Below are 19,670 nucleotides of genomic sequence, written 5' to 3'. Positions count from 1 at the left end.
AGATGAGCCAAGGCTCCTGGGGAAGGCTACATTTCAAACGCACGGCCTTCACGAAGCTAGTTCAATCATACGGCGTACACAAAGCTGACCTCAGACACTGAGAATTAAAGTGGTTGTCACTAAAACCTGGGCTGAAGCCACTACCACACAGTGTGCATATTCACACACTTCAGCATTTGCTTTCATTTCCAGTAGCTGGTAAAGCTGCCTAGAGGTGAAAACCAGAGAAAAATCTCTTAAGCACGATAAGTGTGCTGTTGTCCTTTCCATTGCTTGACAGAGCTACCGTCAAGATTGTCTCTTCTCCAGTCTTGTCTGGGTAAAAAGGTGCTTACAGTTTGATACTCCTCCGAGGCAACATTACTTGAGCTGTATCTAGTTAAAAAACAGGCTCACTCATTTACTGTCAGAACTTGAATGTAACAAGGAATTTCTTTCTAGCTATATCCCACTCTGTTCTTCCCTGTGGAGAGTCTTCTCAGTCCTTAAGGAACTGCTATGCAAGTTCATTAAAAGTCCTATTTCAGCATTTCCTCCATTGTAGAGGCCTCTTCCAGCCAGCTCTTGGGATCCTGCCAACAGACATATCAGACGCTAGTGCTTAAATCCTTCCGCTAAGAAACACTTCCCTAAAGATCTCATGCCCCAGTTTTGGATGCCTAAGAGAGCTGATCATCACAATTAATCAGTCTCCATAGGAGTTTAAGAGAGGTTCTTCTCATGGGCTTAACGGTGCACTACAGAGTACTTTCTCCCCTTGGTCTGGCCTCCACTTAAGAAGAAGCAGCTTCAGCGCAGTTCCAGTCAGGAAATAAATGTCAGGTGCTACAAAAGGAGAGAACCAGCTGCCTCGGATGATGCATTCAGGAAGACCCAAAAGAACACAGCACTTATCAGGCACTTCTGAAATGCCCAGCATCTTAATCCTCATGATTGCAAGTCTGGCTTTGTTGGATGAAGGTCTCACTGGCAAATTTCTTAAACTTGCGGCAAGGACTGCATTTGCCTCCGTGCACTCATCACACTCTGCAAAACAGAGGTTTTAATTCCTGTCCATATGAATCAGTTACTATGGCTGACTTTCAGAATAACTCAGTGGAAAAGCGCCTACTGAACTAAGATCACCTCTGAAAGCCACAGCCTTGAAGCTTACGTGGGCTTATTTATAAATTTCCTTGCCAAAATGAACATTTCTAACATGTAAACACACCAGGCATGGGAGACAGGCAAGCATACTATAAGCACTTGACAAAGGATCTAAGTACCCTACTTATTTTTAGACAACAGAAAGCAACATGTGGTTGTCGCTGCAGACAAACCGTCCCAAAAGATTTCCCAAGGCAGCGAGCCAGGGACACTACCGAAAGCAGCACTTTGGGACACTCCACATGCACTTGTGGTCTACAGGGAGTATTATGCTTGGGTATATGAGATGACAAACAGGCAGCAATTTCTGCACAGACTGTAAGGACAGAGACGTGTCAAAAGTCAGCCCAGGCTTCAGCACAGAACTTTCTCAGCACAGAACCCTCTCAGCACAGAATCCTCTCAGCACAGAATCCTCTCAGCACAGAATCCTCTCAGCACAGAACCCTCTCACCCAAAGAGAGGTCTCAGCTGAGCTATAAATCTTTAGCCTGCTTTTTACATCCTGGTTCACTCCCAGCGCCTTTTGTTTTGTGCTTTCTCTTCCGTTTCTCAAAGGCACTCTTATTACCCTGGGAAATCCTGTGGCCTTCCTCTTGTTTCCATACTTAGCATTTTCAGTTGTTTCCAAGTCTGTACCAACACAGTAGATACCCAGTTTTCACACACTGAAACACTCTTCGGATTCTTTTAAAAAAAAAGCTGAACAACCAAAAAGAAAAATCCCACCAAGCCAACAACCACCAAACCCCACAAACACTATCCCGATGACAAAAATTCAGAATTCAACACATGGGTTTGAGGAAACACACTTCCAGCCTTTGGCAGCATGAGGATGCAGCAATGACTCCCTTTCTGGTGGCTCAGAAATGGAGCCAGTACACTTTATTGGACTTTATTGGATTTTGCTACCACACACCAAGAATGAGTGGTCAGTGAGGTGGCAGCCAACACAGAAAACAGTTTTTTAATACACCAGCAGTTCCCCTACCAGTAGCAAATTAAAGCCTCATGGAAATCCCTCTGCCCCTCTCTTTTTATCTTCCCAGCTAAGATCCAGGACAGAGATCCTCCTCTCCAAAAGCAACAACCCCTGCTTAAACATCAAGAGCAAAAGTGGCTGGGAACACTGCAGGGTCATGACCAACTCCCATACAACTTGCTGATCTGTCTGTGAAAAAAAAACATGCTCTTGTACAGAGCAGGATTAAGTGCCTCAGGCTTAGCACTTACAATCTGCCTCAGTATCTCTCAGACCATCTCTATTCCAACACCAGGCATGAAAAGCTGGGTTCCTTGGAGACTCATAAAATCAAACGTTCTGAAAGCATCCCAGATACACCTTGCACGGTTCACCCTCCAGTTTGCATTTGACACCCTGGGACCACAGCTGCTGACAGCTGTAAATTCTTCCCTGTTTCCTTCACAACCATGTTAGTGCTCTCCACTCCCTGCCTAACCCCTTACTGCCCAACATCCCCGCTACCACAGTGGCAAGGCAAACTGGCGTTTCTCTCCCTAGGACAGGTGAATGTTCTCATGGAACACAAGTGGGAGTCAGAAATATCCCCCTGTTAAGCTACAGGCTGCACCCAAGCACAGAAGGCTCCTCCTGCAGAAGACAAAGTCAGAGAAAGCTCGACTATCCCGAGCAGAAAGAGCGAAACGCAGAGCTACGATCCCAGAGGGATTCAGGACGTTGCTGAAACTGGGGAGGACTCTCTTGCTTGCTCCAGCAGGGCCCGGGTTGCCCCCAAATAAGTTGCTTAGCGTTTCCTCTACTTTTGCGCTACCGGAGACCGAGGGAAGGCTGAGTTCACTCAGGGGCCCCAGGCTGAGTGGCTCCACTCCTCTGCCTCATTGCTCCTGAACTTCTTGGGTCGGCTATGTAGCCGCTCCCCACGTCCCCTCGGCCCTTCTCCCCTCAGCCCGCGGCAGAGAGCCCCTCCGGCAGCCACCCCGGCCAGGCCTCCCCAGCCGGCGGGGACGCAGAGAGCAGCAGCTCTCCCTCCGAGGGGGCGAGCGGCAGTGCCTTCGCAGGACGGGGCGGGTGGGTCTGCTCAGCCCCCACGGTTTCCGCCTCAGTTGCTGAACGCGGTATCGGACACGAAAAAAAACTCCACAATTTGGAGACGAAAAAGGAATTAGAGATTTTTGGGAGCGGCATCGATCCCCGCGCGCATCGACTGCCGCCACGGACCCCCGCTCGCTCTCCCCTGGGAACACCCGCCGCGGCCCCACCACGGGCCCCTCCGCGCCTCCTACCTTCCTCGGCGGCGGCGGGGGTGAGGGGCCGTGTCTCGGCATGGCGGCGGCGGCGCCCGGCGCCGGGCTGGCGGCGTGCGGACGCGCGGCTGGGGGCTGCCCGCCCGCCGCGCCATGCAGCGCCGCGCCGCTGCCGCCGCCCCCCGCCAGCGCCAGCACCGGCCCCGGGCCCGGCCCCGGCCGCCCTCCGCGGCAGCACCGCCCCGTCCCGCCGCGCCGCGCCCCGCCCCGCCGCCATGGCAACCGCGCCCACCTCCCTGCCCCCCACTCGGCGGGTACCGCATGTGGTGCGCCAGCCGGCACGCACCCAGCCAGGGCTGCGCGGCCGTAGGGCGGGTGGGGGGCTGCGGAGGTGAACGGAGCTGAGGGGATGTGCCGGTGGCCAAGGTCGGAACTTAAAACCTAGAGATGAAGGACCCAAGACGACGTTCTGCTTGCGAACAGATGTTTCGCAAGGAAAACAAAAGTCCCTACTTGTTACCAAAGCGGCACCGGTTATTCCAACAGGAATCACGGCATCCACTTTCGAACGGATTTCCCTCAGCCGATCTGCTCACCTGCGCGAGACCCTAATCCATCTCTGTTGGCACAGAAGTTTGCTTGGTCATGTCAGAGCTACCTGTTGATGTGAGGGAGGGACCTGGTTTGGAAAGTGGACCAGTTCTTCCTATGGGCTTTTGGCTCCCAGGTACATTAAAACTATGTAGATAGTAATTTTCGCTTAGGTTATTGGGGTTTTTTTTCCTCTGAGTAGAAGTATGCAGTTAGTAATTTATACCCAAAGCTGGGAACAAACCAAACTCCTGGTATGAAGGGCCACAGCTCTTGTAACCAGATACGAGAGAATAGGAGACAGATTCAAATAGTATGCACTAGGTCCAGATGTGTAGATCCTTTGTAGTTAGAACTAATATTAAGATGGTACTGATGAAAATAAACATACATGGACTCAGGACAGACACCCATCCTCATACAGGATGTCCTGGAATAATCATAGAATCATAGAATCAATAGGGTTGGAAGGGACCTTTAGAGATCATCTAGTCCAACCCCTCTGCAGAAGCATGTTCACCTAGATCAGGTCGCATAGGAACATGTCCAGGCGGGTCTTGAAGACTTCCAAGGAAGGAGATTCCACACCCTCCCTGGGCAGCCTGTGCCAGGGCTCCCTCACCTCAACAGTCAAATAGTTTTTTCTTATGTTTAAATTGAACTTTCTGTGTTTCAGCTTCATCCCATTACCCCTTGTCCTGTTGCTAGATACCATAGAAGAAAGGGATGTTCCAACCTCCTGACACCCATCATTTAGATATAATAATATCTCGCTGCCTGGGGCAGAGAGACCATTATCAACAGGTGGGTGGGGTGAGCCCAGTCACTTCATATGCACGGCTTGATAATGATGGTATTCTTGAAGGATCAAAGACTGTTAAGGATAGAACCTAGGGGACTGATGATAGTTTACTCAATATACACTAAATAGATTAACAGTATTAAACACAAAGTAAAGCATTATCTTCGCTCTGTATGTAGATTGGCTTACTGCTCACCGGGCATGAATACACTTTTTGGACAACGGTCCCAGTCCAAATGCTACCTGTGTAGGGTCTCCAAGAAAATAGCTTTGCTTAACAGCCACGATATCAACAAGAGTTGCAGCATCATCTTTGTGGTGGGCATCCCCTAAAACATGCCCTTTGGCAGATTATGGCCATGTATACAAAAGCTCCCAAAAAGGAGAGATGGATGACATCGTCAGCTGCATCCTTGGCAGCGGGTGTTATTAGTTTAAAGTTATAATGCGATGTATTTTCACACCTCAGTGGTCAAGATGGAGATGTGAGGGGCTCCAGTCCAAGCGAGGGCCCCTTCCCTCATGTGACCAGGTGCCCCCAGGGATGCAGACGTGTCTCTGCGGGCACCTGGTGACAAGAAGAACAGGACCTCCCGTTCTCCTCAGCCATGATGATTGCCTCTGCACCCTACAACGCACGCCAGCGCTTCCCCTTAAAGGCTTCCACTGCCAGCCATGAGGCGGGAAGAGCTACTTCACGCTCGCCTGCGGCTCTCGCTGCTGTCCCTTGAAGGGGCGGCCCGACACCGCCCCCTTCCCCGCCCTCCTCCCCGCCCCGGGGGCGGCCGTTAGCGGCGGGCGATGGTGGCGAGCGGGGCCGTGCGGCTGTTGCCGCTCCCGCGTCCTCTCCTCGGGCGGGCCGCCGGGGCGAGGGGTGCGTTGCCCGGTTGGGCGGCGGCGGCGGGGCGCGGCGGGTTCCGTACTCCGGGGCGCTGGGTCGCGGTGGCCTTGGCGGTGCCCGCAGGGGCCGGCTGGAAGGAGAGGCCGGGGCAGCGGGAGCCGGTGTGGGTGGGGGAACGCGGCCCGGAGCGGCCGCCCCAGGGGTTGCTGCGGCGCTTGGGGTTGGGGCTCCGGCTAGGGCTGCGGGCCTGCGGATTGCTGCTGCGCTTCGGGCCCCTGCTGCTGCTCTACCCGCTGAGCCGCCTGTGGCCCGGCCTGGGCGCCCTGTGGCTGCGGCTGCTGCGGAGGGCGGCCGAGGCCGCTGGCCCCACCTGCATTAAGCTGGGCCAATGGGCCAGCACCCGCAGGGACCTCTTCTCTGAGGCCTTCTGCGACGAGTTCTCCAAGCTGCACGTCGAGGTGAGCCCGCACCCGTGGGCCCACACCGATGAGCTCCTGAGGAAGGCCTTCGGTGAGGACTGGACGGGCATCCTCAAGTTTCAAAGCCGGGAGCCTGTCGGCTCAGGCTGCGTCGCCCAGGTGTATAAAGCCTATGCGGACCTCACGGCTATCCCTGGCTCCCAGGCCAAGGAGTTAGCACGACAGTCGGAGTTAAGGTCCGCTGTTGAAGCGTGGGAAGTGTCAGGCTTTAGAGGCCTCCTCAGGTGGCTGAGGAGGAAGAGGAGCAGCGAGGAGATGCAGGACAAGAGGAGCAGGAAGGAGCTGAGCCTAGCTGACTGCTCTCAGGGAAGTCCTGTGAGTGAGGCATCCCTTATGCAGCAGATGGCCAAACCACTCCTGAATGCAAATCCTTCACCAGCCAGACATCTCACGCCTGTAGCCATTAAAGTAAGTCATACATCTGACCAGTAGGTGTTTGAGAATTGAACGTGCTGGACAAGGCTGGTCAGATTTTAATTCCCACAGAGATGAGTAGCTGGATAGAGCTGGGCAGAGTGAGAGAAATGATGCTCATTTCCCTCCATGTCTATTCTCAGTGCTTTGGTTCCAGCTGGTTGCAATCCTGACTTGAAGCAGCCTCAGCTCTTCCCAGCTCGAAGAGCTGGAGTATGTGTACCACCTATGGCACCATTTGACGTGGCATTGTGGATACCAGAAATGCCTACAAGGGCCCAGATTACATTAAAAGAATTAATGTTAAGCTTGGTTTCACCTTCCACACAATGAAACGCCTTCTCTGCTCACATGAAATCTGGAACAGATAAGTTCTTTCCAGCAATATTTATATAAAGAAATCATACAGTTGAGCTGCTCCAAATGCTATTCAGTACTACGTGGCAGGGAGAGGGCAGGAGTGTGAAAGCAGTGGAAAATGGCACTGGGTGAGGCTGTAGTCTCCAGCACAGATATGTTCCATTTGACAATTATAAAATGGTTCTTTACAACTTAGTCCACAGCAAAATGTGAATTCTTCTGAGGACTAGTTGGGGAAGTCTTGTTAGCTCCCAGTCTAATAGGCTAGGTTCTGTCTACTTGGGATGTATGGCTTGAGCCGATTGAACTGGAGTGTTTGGGGAGCAGATCTTGCCATGGTTCATTCTTGTGCAGGTCCTGCACCCGGGGCTGGTCCACCAAGTCCAGATGGATCTGTTTCTTATGAAGATGGGTAGCCACATTATTGGACTTCTCCCTGGATTCAAGTGGCTCAGTTTGACAGAGATCGTGGAGGAGTTTGAGAAGCTTATGATTCAGCAGGTGCGTGCCATGCCACAGTCCCCAGGTAATGAAACAAACCTGCCTTTCCTTTCGCTGCCGGCTGGCTCTGCCGCGTTCATCCTGTGGCTTGTTAAAGGGTTAGATAAAGGCTTTCTTGTTCTTTAATGTCATTATGTTACTGTAGGAAAGCTTATATGTTCACAGAGTAAAAAAAGAAAACAAAACCAAAAAGCAATGAAAAAAATGTAACAGTCTTTATTAGATGTTAAACTCCTGTTTAGACTTGGTATGTGTTTTCTAGTGAAGAGCCTGAGCAGCCCGCTAGCCAGAGTCACAGTCCTTTTTTGCAGCATTGTGAAAGATGAACGCTGGTGAGAGACCTCTCCTTAGGAAAAGAATCTCTCCAAACAAGTGCTCAGAGATGTCTTCTTACTCTGAAGCCTTAAACATATGTTTGCAATGTGTACTCCCTGGTCTTGTTTGTTAGCACTGAAGTATAAATAATGGCGCAACTAATACACTTCTACATAAGTTAATAATACATTCTATATTGTATTGTCATCAGACTCGTGGTATTGGCAATATTAAGCTTTGGAAATAGACCTGAAAGCATCCTGATTAACTAATGGCTTAAAAAGACATAGTCCTGAAACATCCTTACGACCAAACTTAGAGATTTCACTACAGGCTTAATTAAAGTAAACCTTTATCTGCTAATTTCATTTTTGTTTCTAGAGTGCAGAGTCTTAAGTTTGTCATAAGCTTTTGAAAGCCTTAGTTCTTTTCTGCTACTGCAGAAAATGTGTACACCAGATCCATGTTGTAAACTGTTGACTTGAGGTCATTAGTACCAGTTTAGCCTGGCAGAGATTTTGGCGGATGCCTGAAGATTGAGGATTAGGAGAGCATCTGAAAGGCTTGTAATTTCCTTTCATTTCTCTTTGAAAGAACAAGAAGTATTCCTGAGCTATTTCCCATTGCCAGATGAGGGAGGTGAGGCAAGGTTATCCTGCCTGCTTGAGCAGCTGCGGTGGGCAGGAGAGATGCCTCTGTGTCAAGGCACTGGATCACCGAAGAGCTGGAGCCAAGACTTTGTGTAGTGGATTATTTTCTGTATGTTGCATTATATTTCTTCTTGCTATGGCTGCCTATCGTAAGGTGAGGCGAGGGCTATATTCTCTCTGCCTGCCTTGTTGTGTGGTTGGTAAGCTTTGGTTCAGGATCTGTCTTACCCTGGAAAATAATGCAGTCCTGGCCTTTTTTTTTTGTGATACTATGCCTATAGTAAGTGTCACCTGTATTTTGAAGGTGCTGCATTGTGGGCCATCTGTTACCCAGCCCGTTACTCTTCCATCAGGAAAGGACATGATTTAGACGTGGGCTTGACAGTGTTAGGTTAGTGGTTGGACTTGATGACCTTAAAGGTCTTTTCCAATCAAAATGATTCTATGGTTCTATGATTCTATGAAAGCTGTTAGGCATGTTAGAAACACCACTGTTATTCTGGTTTCATTCTGTCTTTCTGACTAGTTTTGCCAGTATTCAGTACGGCACCGTACAGTCATCTCCTCATACAGGGTCCTGAAGGTCTAATTGCATCTAATTTCCCAACTTGCTTCTTTCTTTTTCTCTCTTGAGATTGACTTACGCTACGAGGCCAGAAACCTGGAGCGCTTCCAACAAAATTTCCTACATGTCGATTTTGTGAAGTTCCCAACTCCCCTTCGGCCTTTGGTAACGACAGATGTTCTGGTGGAAACATTTGAGGTGAGGATTGCAGGGTCTGGGAACAGTGGTAGCTGCAAGAAGGCCCTCACGAGAACTTGCCAAGGAGATGGTTTTTTTGAGAAGGAACGATCAAAGGCAGGATACTTTTGTTTGCTTAAAGAGATTGGTGTCCTTCTTCAGTGTCTCTTCCACTCTCTTTGTTTGTAAACAGTGCATCCCAGAAGACAGGTGGCAGACAGCTCCATATAGAAGTGAACACTTGGCCTTGAAACCAAGCAGACCAGCAGTGTGTGTGGCTACCATGCGCTTGCCTGTGCTTTGCAAAACAACACCACGCTTCAACTCCCCTCTGTGGTGGGTCAAAGCAAGGAGCCTGGCAATCTGACACTTTCTGATGCTTGCCTCACTTCCCTTGGGGATGTTTGAGTCGCAGACCAAAGCTCCTCTCAGCCTTGGTTTTCTTGCATGTGACCCTGGCAAGAATATCTCTGTCCCAGGGTATAGTACTCCCAAGGGACAAACCCCTGCTTCTGTCATGTTCTCCATCACAGTAGGTGCAGCCTCTATCCAGAAGGGTCCTTTCTAGGGTATTCTTATCACCTTCCCTCTACTCTGGGCACCAAAGTAAAGGTGGGGTCAAAGGTGGGACACAGGGTGTGTTTGACTCCAGCTCTGTCTTTGTTTCAGGAGAGCGAGCCTATTTCACACTACCTGCATGCAGAGATTGCCACAGAGCTGAGGCAGAGACTTGCCAAGATGGGCATGGACATGCTCCTGAAGATGGTAGGCACTTGGCATGAAGGTTGTTTTCCTGCAGTTCAGTTGGGGTAATAAGACAATATGGCTAAAAAGAGAACCTGTTTGATTCCCACATCTCCTGTCCTTCTCCCCATAGACTCCAAGATGCAGCTGTGCCTCTAGAGCCAGCTGTGAATGCCAAGTATCTCGTGGTAACCCAGGACTTGGGCCTTGATGGTACTGTGCAGCTCCTGAACTGGCAGAGGGAGGGTCTATACTTCAGCTGCAGTGTTACAGGAGGTCTGAGTAAAGCCTGGTCTGGATACACTGTAGGTCCTTCCAGTTCAGGAAGGTGATCTGCTTGTACGTGGTAGGGTTGTGCTCTGCAGTGTGCTCAGTGCATTGCTAGGAAACCCACCAATCCATTTAATGAATATTCACATATTGCCCAAGTACTATAAAGTGTGATGTAACTAGCAAATACCACGCTCTCTGCAGAGACTATGGATACAACTCAGGGAAAAGAGCTAGCTAGTTTCTTTATCGACTCCTTCTCCAAAACTGCCCTCTTTAAAGGAAGATCTAAGTATGGAGTAAAGAAAACAAACGTGGCTGTCTAGTTCTTCCGTGGTTGAAATAATCACAAATGATCTGGAAAGGAGTGTTGGGAGGGTGACATAATTGTCTCGTGAGGAATCCTGAGAAACAGCAGGGAAGAGTTGCAAAAGAACCTCACAGCACCAAGTGTGTGGGTAGTAAGTGTCGGATGGAATTCAGCTGATAAATACAACTTCGTGCTGGAGTGATAGTGAGGACAGCAGTTCTGACTCTGTAGAGTGTGACAGACTCTGAAATAGCTTTTACCACTCAGAAAAGCAATGCTGGAACTAGAACAGTTTTATGCCAACATTGGATTCAATGGTTAGGAGCAAAGCAAACTCACAAATTCCAGGAGCAGAAAAGAATTCAACAGCAAAGAAACATTATGTCTGTACCCAACCAAACCTGTTTCTTGAATATTCTGTGCAGTTCTATTCCCTCTCTGTCCAGGACCCTCTGTTTCAAGGGCTGTAACAGAACTAGAAGAGGTGCAGAGGAAGGCAGCCAAGATGAATACTGGTGTGGGGTGGCCTCCATACTGGAATGATGAAATAATTTGGACTTTAACTCTGGAAATCGGATAAATTGCTAGCTTATGACAGAGATCTATGGTATCTTGAGTGCATGAGAGTGAATATGAATCTATTGTGTATGGTTTCTCAGAACAGAAAATGAGGAGGACATGAAATTACCAGAAGTCACTTTTTCAGGCAACACCTAAAAAATCCTTTTTTTTCCCCCACAGCTCTAATTATTTACATGGGAATTGGGCAAATTTGTAGGGCAAATCATGAAGTACAGAGATAACTTCCTTGGGGCAGGAAGTCCTACAGTCTCAGGTTGCCCAGAGGGTTAGTGGGGAAGTTCTGTTGTTAGCAGAAGTAGAGAAGTACTACATACTTTTGTTTCCCCTTGTCTTGTTTTCCTTGCTTTTCAATACAGCTGTAATGTAGGTTGATGTCCTAAACTAGACAAACTTAACCATTTGCTATAACCCATGCCTCTGAGTGGCAAATGGCCTGTTCTTATCGCATTCATTTTTGCCAAGGCCCACCAGTGTGCCCCTGGTTTAGGGTTAACTGCCAAAGATTAATGCCAGGACTCCTGCCTGACCTCCAGGAAACCCACAAGGTTGCTTAGTGGAGCAATGCTGACTCCCCTAGAGTGAGTAGTGCCCATGCCACTTCAGGATAGATGGTCTGCAGAGCAGAAGCCATTTGCTGTGTTGCTGCCTGGCATGATGCACAGTGGTAGTCACAGAATGGTAGGGGTTGGAGGGGACCTCTAGAGATCATCCAGTCCAACCACATCTGCTCCAGCAGGTTCAGTTTGATTAGGCTGTACATGAACCTATCCAGGTGGGTTTGAAAGCCTCTGGAGGAGACTCCACACCCTCCCTGGGCAGCCTGTGCCAAGGCTCCCTCACTCTCACAGGAAAGAGGTTTCTCCTTGTGTTTAAGTGGAACTTTTTGTGTTCCACCTTATGTTCATTACCCCTAGTCCCCTGGCATCCACCCTTTAGGTACTTAGATGTATTAATGAGACTCCCCCTCAGTCTTCTCCAGGCTAAACAGCCTGTGTCTTGCAGCCTTTCAAGAAAGACTTTCCAGTCCCCTGATCATCTTTTGTAGCCCTAATGACAGCAAACAGAACCAAACCTCTCCCATTTGCCTGTGAGTTTTGGTGTGGGTGGGTTTGGTTGGAATGAGCTGTTCTAAGATTTGCCCATCCTCTAGGTCTTTGTCGACAACTTTGTCCACGCTGACCTGCACCCTGGGAACATCCTGGTGCAAGGCACGGCCCACACGGGCAGGAGCTGTGAGGCGCAGACGGCCGTGCTGGACCTGTGCGACACGCTGGTGCTGGAGGTGCAGCCACCACTGGCGCCGGGGCAGCTCTGCTTGGTGCTGCTGGATGCCGGGATCGTGGCTGAGCTGCAGAGTGCCGACATGCACAACTTCCGGGCTGTTTTCACGGCCGTGGTCCAGGGCCAGGTGAGCCCCCATCATCTGCCTAAGGAGGGAGACAGCTGCCCAGTCTGATGGCCAAAGTGGTAGTTGTCTCTCCACTTCCCCTTGCAATCCTCCTTCAGAAGGGAGAGGAGACTTGCCTGCATGGAAGCTATACCAGACACAGGGATAAGATGTTCTGCTTCAGCAAGGAGGCTGCCAGAGGGGAGTGACTTCAGTGACAGAAAGTGTTAAACCGGAAGCTGTGGTTATGTACTCCCTAGTTAGGAGTGCTTCTGGTGCAAGTTAGGACTGCCCAGGAGCTACTTGCATTTGAGGCTGTGGCAGAATCTGCCAGGTTTTGCTAGAGGAGGGAATGGATTAACATCTTGGTCTTCCATGCATTTCCTTCTGCAGCCTTGCTGCTGGAAAACCTATATGCCATCCTCCATTTTGCTTTTGTATCAGCATGTATAAAGAGGAAGCAAAACAAGTAGGGGCTTTGCCAAGCTCCTCTATATAAGGGGAACTACTTTGTCCTCCTTCCCACTTACTTAAAATACACTCTCGGAGGGACTAGAGAATTCATTGCTGATGTCTCCTGTTAACTCTGAGAACAAGCATCTGTACTCATACTTGCATGTTGCTTCTCTTCCGGCACCTGCTTCTCTGTTGCTGGAATGGGAGAGCATGGGCCTGGAAGTTCTCCCAGCAGGAGGCCTTCTCCAGGAGCCTGTGCAACAGAGGCCTTGCAGGGATGATGAGGTGCATCTCCCTGTAGGCCTGCTGGCACCAGTGATTCACCTTTCCACTTGTTTCACAGGGGGAGAGAGTGGCAGAACTGATCCTTCATCACGCTCGTGCCAACCAGTGCCAAGATATTGAGCGGTTCAAAGCTGAGATGGCAGAGCTAGTGACCAAGGTCCGGGGCAACACCATTGCCCTGGGAAAGGCAAGTGCACGTACAATGTCCTGCCCTCACTTACCTGCAATTCAGTGCAACTTGGCTTTCAGAATGACCCACGTGGAAGGGCCAGTTCTGATCTCATCAACACCACAGGTGCAGCAAAAGTCCATAAAATCCTTTCTTATTTCCTTCTAGTTAAAAACTCAGGTTTGTGTGTGTTCAGGGGGGGTTGTTGGTTTTTAAGTGTCCAACATTTGCAGCTCCCTATGAGGAGCTGCTGAGCCTGATGTTACAGCTTTCTAACAAGTATTAGCTAAGGCTAGCCTGGACACTTCAGAGAGCGTAGTATGGTGGTATTGAGCAATGTGAATATCAACCGCTGTGAGCTCAGATATTGTCAAACTTCCTGGGCTGGCAAGTCAGCAGGACTGTAGGTCACAGCTGAGCTCTTTGATCCTGCCAGCCCACCCAGGACATACCTTGATGTTGGCTATTGTCAGCCCAATAATCTTAGCCCACCACCGGAACTAAATGTGAACACACACTTTGAAGAATCCTGCCTATCACTCAGGTGGGTCAGTCATCTTGACCACAGTTCTTATAGTCAGTTGTTAACTTCTCCTTTTGTATTTCAGCTACAGGTGGCACATCTCCTCTCGAATGTCTTTAAACTGTTGATGACCCATAAGGTGAGATCCTGTCACTGTCTGCCTTGAGTGGCTGGAAGTTCATTTGGGGAGGGAGAACTACTGGGAACACAACAATGCTGACAAGGATGGGAACTGTGAGTTGTGAAGTTCGAGAAGGAGGACTGCAGAAATGCATCCATTGTTGCAGGCACACTGTTTCTCAGGCCTTGATACATGCCCTCCCAGCACCAGTTCCTGTTTTGTTGGGTTTGTCTTAATATGGCATTTAATGGTTGAAAAGGGGTGTTGCAGTAACACATTGCTTTCCCTATCTTTTAGTTCCTTAGAAGCAGAAAATGAAATATATGTTCCACTTGCATATTACTGCATGCTTTCTCCCCCAGACCCCTGTCTTGATTTGTGGCTATGGAACACCACTGGGCTGTTTTACTGGTTTGTTAGAGGCCTCAAAAGTGAGGAGGTGCTTGTGGAACAGAGGTTCCTTCTTAGAACGGGTAGTATTTGGAGGATAACTTTCCACAGTTGCAAGCAGCTTTGGAAATCAACAGAGCTATGGTGGCTTGAACTAGAGGAGATGAGAAGGTTGTCAGCCACAGTGCTGCCCAGCCTGCAAAGGGTCCCCCTAAACATTCCTTAGAGGCTTTTGTTGTTAAGCCTCATTAAGCTGGTTTCTAATGACATTAGATGTAATTTATGCCCTTAGAAAGCAAGTCCCCCCAGCTGCATGAATTCTAATGCCCTGGTGGCTGGCTGGGAATTGGGGAGGAGTCTGTTCACCTGCAGAGCAGAGGATCATTTTCCCTCTGATCCTGGGAGTCTTTGGTGGCCACTCAGGAGGTGAGCTCCCCCTTACACAAGTGCTTGTGCCCAAGTACCTCAGATCTTATTAATATTTACAAATATCTAAATGCTGAGTGTCAGGAGGCTGGGACATCCCTTTTTTCTATAGTAGCTAGCAACAGGACAAGGGGTAATGGGATGAAGCTGGAACACAAAAAGTTCCATTTAAACATCAGAAAAAAACTATTTCACTGTTCAGGTGAGGGAGCCCTGGCACAGGCTGCCCAGGGAGGGTGTGGAGTCGCCTTCTCTGGAGGTCTTCAAGACCTGCCTGGATGCATTTCTATGTGACCTGATAGGTGGACCTGCTTTGGTGGGGGGGGTGGACTAGATGATCTCTAAAGGTCCCTTCCAACCCCTACCATTCTATGATTCTATGATACTCTTGCAGCTTGTAACGACAGTAGCAATGGTGAGCACTCCTAAGCTTCTGCTTCTCTTCTACTATGGAAGCAAAAAATCAAGTCCCATTCCTCTTCTTGAAACTGACAAACAAGCTCTTGGGTTCCTTTAGGACACTTACCCTGAAACTGTCCTCTTATTTTTGGGCCTGCTGCTGGATTTCAGCTTGTTCTGAACCTCCAAGTAATGGAGTTTCAGCACAGTTTCAGATGTGTGTATGCTCTCCCTAGCCTCCTGCCTTCTCTCTCAGCTTAGCTAGAGCTGGTACCTCTGTAGAATGAGCTCGGGAAAAAAGGTCCACTGAGTTCATTTAGTCACTTGTGGTTCTAGGTGAAGCTCGAGAGCAATTTCGCTTCAATCATCTTTGCCATCATGGTTCTGGAAGGTCTTGGTCGTTCACTGGACCCTGAACTGGACATCCTAGAGGCAGCTAAACCACTGCTCATCAAAACTGCAGCTTCTGTCCTCGTATAGACTCTTGTAGCTTCTGCCCTCTCATGGTGCAGGGTTACTCAAGCTGTTTGTGAGCTGACAGAGGAGGACGCTGGAGGCGAGACGTCACGTGTATCTCGGGGAAATGCCACGCAGTGGCTACTGTGTCAGTGTCGCCTTCAGTCATTTCAGCCAAGCACTGGGCATGGGAGGATGAGAAGCTCTATTCCAGAAAACACTGCACAGCTGGAGAGTTCTAACTCATCACACAGTTTTATGAGCTAACATGCTCTGGTAGTTTTTAAACTGACATATCATGTAGTTTAGGTGCACAAGATCACTGCAGCCTGATGAGAAGAGCAGTCTTACTTGTCTAAAAGTCTTTAAAAAGATGTTCATTGATCAAGTCTGGTTTGGAATGTATCAGGTTAAATATTTAAAGTTAATTTACTGATTTATCTGTCACTGTGGCTGTGGTATGAGCAACATACCACAACCTAAGCAATTAATTCAGGTTGGAAAAAAAACCCCCAATAAACCTTTCTGTCTTTTGTACTTTTAACTTTTGCTTTTATTGTAGAAGTGAGATCCTGCATGGAGTGGCCTGTTCTTAGATATTTTGGATGATAAAAACTGATGAGTCAGTCTGATTTTTCAAACTTCCCTACTCTAGCACAGTACTATGGGAGTCCAGATTATAAACAGCAAAATAAATTTTTTGCCTAGGCAGAAAAGCTAATTCCATAATAAAAGCAACTTTGGGGAATATTTGTACGGGCCTTAGGTTTTTTTGAACCTTAAAGTGTTGGGTTTTTCTTCTTCTCTATGTGCTTCCTTCCTACTGCCCTCGCCCCTGCTCCTCTAGTCTCACCCCAACCAGCTCAAAACTAATATGCAAATACTTCGGTTTTGTTCCCAGTAGTCTGTAAAACAAGGAGTCCAAGCATTTTCCCAGTGGATGGAAAACATGTTGTGAATGTTGAAAATCAAACCCAGCAAAAGAGCTAGATCATACATGGCTTTTATAGTCAGTTATTTTAATAATGGGAAAAGAATTATTAATTTTAATTAATTTATAATTGTTTATTTTATGGCTGTATTTTAATAGTGAGAAAAACAGTCTATGAATAATTGGAAATACTGTAATACTAATATATATCCCAGGTGTGCTGTATGTGAAATTGCAGCAGCACAGGGTATCTGCAGAGGTCCGTTTGCAGATAACTAAGCAACGAAGAGAAAGTATATTAGCAGGCAATCTGCTGGTTTATGATGATTATAAAATAATGATTAATGATATGTAAAGGAAGTCTGAAAAATAAGTTCAGATCCTGCTCAATATCTTTCTGTACTTTCCTTTCATTGTTACATATTCCATTTCCAAATGCTTAAGGATGAAAGCAGCAGTGAAGTTTATCTTTGATGTTTTAGTCTAGTTAGACTTCACCTCATAACTAGGTACACTGTTGTCAGAACTAGCATGTGATTTTGTATAAAAGAGAACTCTAAAAAGAAGCAAAGCAATCAACCCCCCAAACACTAAGTTAAGAAGATCTCTGTGTGCTACCAACAGCACCTTTTCCTCAGTCGAGTGCGAGCCTCTCTGGGTTTACACCCAGCTGAGGGGCAAAGGGGCCAGGTGCAGCCCTCTGTGAGACAGTCAGGCAGACCCTGGCCACGCTTTTCCAGAGGCTAAACAGAGCTTCAACCATGTAATACAATTCCATGTGTAACACACCAAACTCTGCTTCACCTGTAGGTTTGTATATGCAGCCAGCTAGCAATTTTTTGGACTTCAATTTAAACAAAATGTCAAAGCTTTCACCTTACATATAGGTTCATCTTTCTTTCCTGTGCCCTCCCTTTTTTTTTAAAGAAAAATCTTAGGTTGGTTCATGCATATTAAAGATCCTAAAGTTAAAAATACCCTCTAACTATCAGGACCTTACAAAGTAGTCTAAACATTGAGATGAGAGATTTAACTGTAACTGTGTCTTTGAGGAAAGCTGAAGGCATAGCCTCTCCATTACCTCTGGAGCCTCGTTGCTGAGAAACCACTGGCCAATCAAAAGATTTGGCAGAATTCCAAAGCAGCAACCTTTTCCAATTTTTCTTTGTGTTGTAGAAACTGCTTTTATCAGTGGTGCTACGTTCCTGTAAAAGGGGGAATTTTTGTCATACCTATACTGTCTGGCTGAGTGCTGTGCCAGAAAATGTGTAACATGTTTTTAAGTGTACATAGAGTGTCAGGCAACAACATTTACTTTGTATCTAGTTTGGTTCTAGGTATTACTTAAAGTATTGCAAACTCTATATATGTATATGTTAGCATAATTTTGTGTAAATATAGCTCTGACTGCTCCAGCCAATAAATGTCCATCATCCTTTCCTAAATAGCTGTATGAAATGCACAGTTACATCTCTGGCTACCCAATGCTGATATTGCAGTGACACAGATGCTGTATTTTATACCTCTGATAACATGAGGAAGAGGGGACAGCACTTCAGCACGTGACAAGCGTGACCCTTCTCCTCCCTTTTGTGAATGAAGGCACCTCCATGCTTCAGAGTACAATGTACTTTTTAAAATGCTCTCTGCTCTCCTTTCCTGTTGCAGGAAATCATCTCTTGATGAGCCTTACTGTTTCCTTTCAGGGGAGGGAAAAAGCTGGTAGCTTGTTCACTTAGAAAATCACAGGAGTCATGAGCAAGCTGCCACTGTGAACTCTGGGTGGTAACTGTTTTACCCTATAGCCTGCATGGGGGATTCTTTTGCTCCTATAGTACTACTGGCTACCTCAGGTTCTTGCACAATCACTAATTCTCAGTTCACCTATTCATTTGTCTTTGTAGCATTCTCCTCATTTATTCATGGTGAACACAAAGTCTGTTTGTCCTGAGCAGGTGCCCTACCTGCAAAGATACCTTAGCATCTTCCTAACATCATACCTGCTTCTGGAGACTGCCAGCCTGCAAGTGAGATTGTAGGCAAAACAGAGCCCCAAGCCCACCCTTGGCTTTGGTGCTTCTCCAAAGACAAGTATTTTAGAGAACAGACGTTTTTCTCATCACAGTGTCTACAAAGGGTGGCTTGTCACAAAAAAAAAGATGCTTCCTTTTTGCATTCTGGGCTTCACTCAGTCCTCCCTCCTCCAGGGGAGTGGGCTAGGTATTCCAAGCCGTATATATGCCCAGACAGCCAAAGACCTACACTTACCTGAAGCCCAAGCTGAAGAGTCCCAAATTGTCTTATCAGGATTTCTGAAGCACATCTCACGTCACTAGATGCCTGCCCCTTACATCAGTTTTGGCAGGAAGTAGCACAACTGTCATCTGTGTGGGAACTGCTTCCCTAGGGAACTCTGCACCTCACGTGCAGTGGGACACTCTTGAGAGTCAGTTGTTACTAACGGAAACCGCAGTGGATGACTTGGTTGTAGCTCAGTGTGTTCACTTTCATTGCTGCAGGCTTTTAACACTCAGCTGGTGCCCAGCTCTCCTTCCCCACCCGTATCTCATGTAATATTAACATAGCAAAGTAAGTCCCAGGACAGCATCCTGTAACTACACGTCCCATTTTATGTGCTCCTTGGCCTTAAAGAGATGTGCTCTTCTGGAAGAAACACGGTAGAACAGAAAGTTCCCAGAATTTATCAATGGAGGCCTTTTCAGGCCTGTGTTTGATTTCCCTGCAGGCTTGTATTGGCAGGACATAACCCGTGCCTGTGCTTCCAACACTTCACTTGACAGAGGTGGACTAGAAAGAATAATTAACTCCAGAAAGAAAGGTCTGTAAAGGCCGGAGCAGTGATAAATGCCCTCTGGCTGCAGTGCAAGACCTCTCCAGGACTCATCATTCCACTTGGCACAACTGCAGTCAAGCATCCAAGCCCCAGCACGCAGACTCACACCTACAAGACACAGAGCAGGTCTGTGAACTGCTCAAGGGCCTGCTTACCCACTCTACAGCTGCTTTACGCTAACAGTGATGCCCGGAGTGCCAGAAGATTCTGTTCTCTGAGGTACTGCTGGAGGTCACTGAGTTTTTGGCCCTCTTTTTTCACCTTCTGATGTGAACGTTCTCTGCACTGGAACAATCTCCC

The 19,670-nt window shown here is 47.9% G+C and overlaps 2 protein-coding genes across 5 annotated transcripts in view; one reads left to right on the top strand and one right to left on the bottom strand.

Annotated features, from left to right (window-relative positions):
- The window catches only part of DENND2A (DENN domain containing 2A), a 60,002-nt gene extending 56,497 nt beyond the window's left edge, over window positions 1-3,505 (bottom strand). For all 4 annotated transcript variants that reach the window (XM_062010955.1, XM_062010946.1, XM_062010962.1 and 1 more), the window contains exon 1: window positions 3,412-3,505. The gene's annotated coding sequence lies outside the window, so the exon portion shown is untranslated. The remainder of the gene's footprint in view (window positions 1-3,411) is intronic.
- Window positions 3,506-5,566: 2,061 nt separating this feature from the next.
- Window positions 5,567-17,817, top strand: ADCK2 (aarF domain containing kinase 2). Its single transcript, XM_010208143.2, has 8 exons — window positions 5,567-6,493; window positions 7,214-7,360; window positions 8,960-9,088; window positions 9,737-9,832; window positions 12,124-12,381; window positions 13,160-13,288; window positions 13,879-13,932; window positions 15,466-17,817. The coding sequence occupies exons 1-8, from the start codon at window positions 5,567-5,569 to the stop codon at window positions 15,607-15,609; spliced, it is 1,884 nt and encodes a 627-aa protein (XP_010206445.2). The 3' UTR covers window positions 15,610-17,817.
- Window positions 17,818-19,670: the final 1,853 nt, after the last annotated feature.

Source organism: Colius striatus, chromosome 1 (assembly GCF_028858725.1).
Source record: "Colius striatus isolate bColStr4 chromosome 1, bColStr4.1.hap1, whole genome shotgun sequence".
NCBI classification, from domain to species: Eukaryota; Metazoa; Chordata; class Aves; order Coliiformes; family Coliidae; genus Colius; species Colius striatus.
The sequence above is the reverse complement of the archived record's forward strand: the minus strand, read 5'-3'. Positions and strand labels throughout refer to the sequence as shown.

Bases quoted from the DNA above. Each gene is read 5' to 3' on its own strand.
- ADCK2 (XM_010208143.2), top strand. From the start codon at position 5,567: ATGGTGGCGAGCGGGGCCGTGCGGCTGTTGCCGCTCCCGCGTCCTCTC. The intron at 6,494-7,213 runs GTAAGTCATACA...ATTCTTGTGCAG, and splicing joins TCACGCCTGTAGCCATTAAA to GTCCTGCACCCGGGGCTGGT. The intron at 12,382-13,159 runs GTGAGCCCCCAT...CTTGTTTCACAG, and splicing joins CGGCCGTGGTCCAGGGCCAG to GGGGAGAGAGTGGCAGAACT.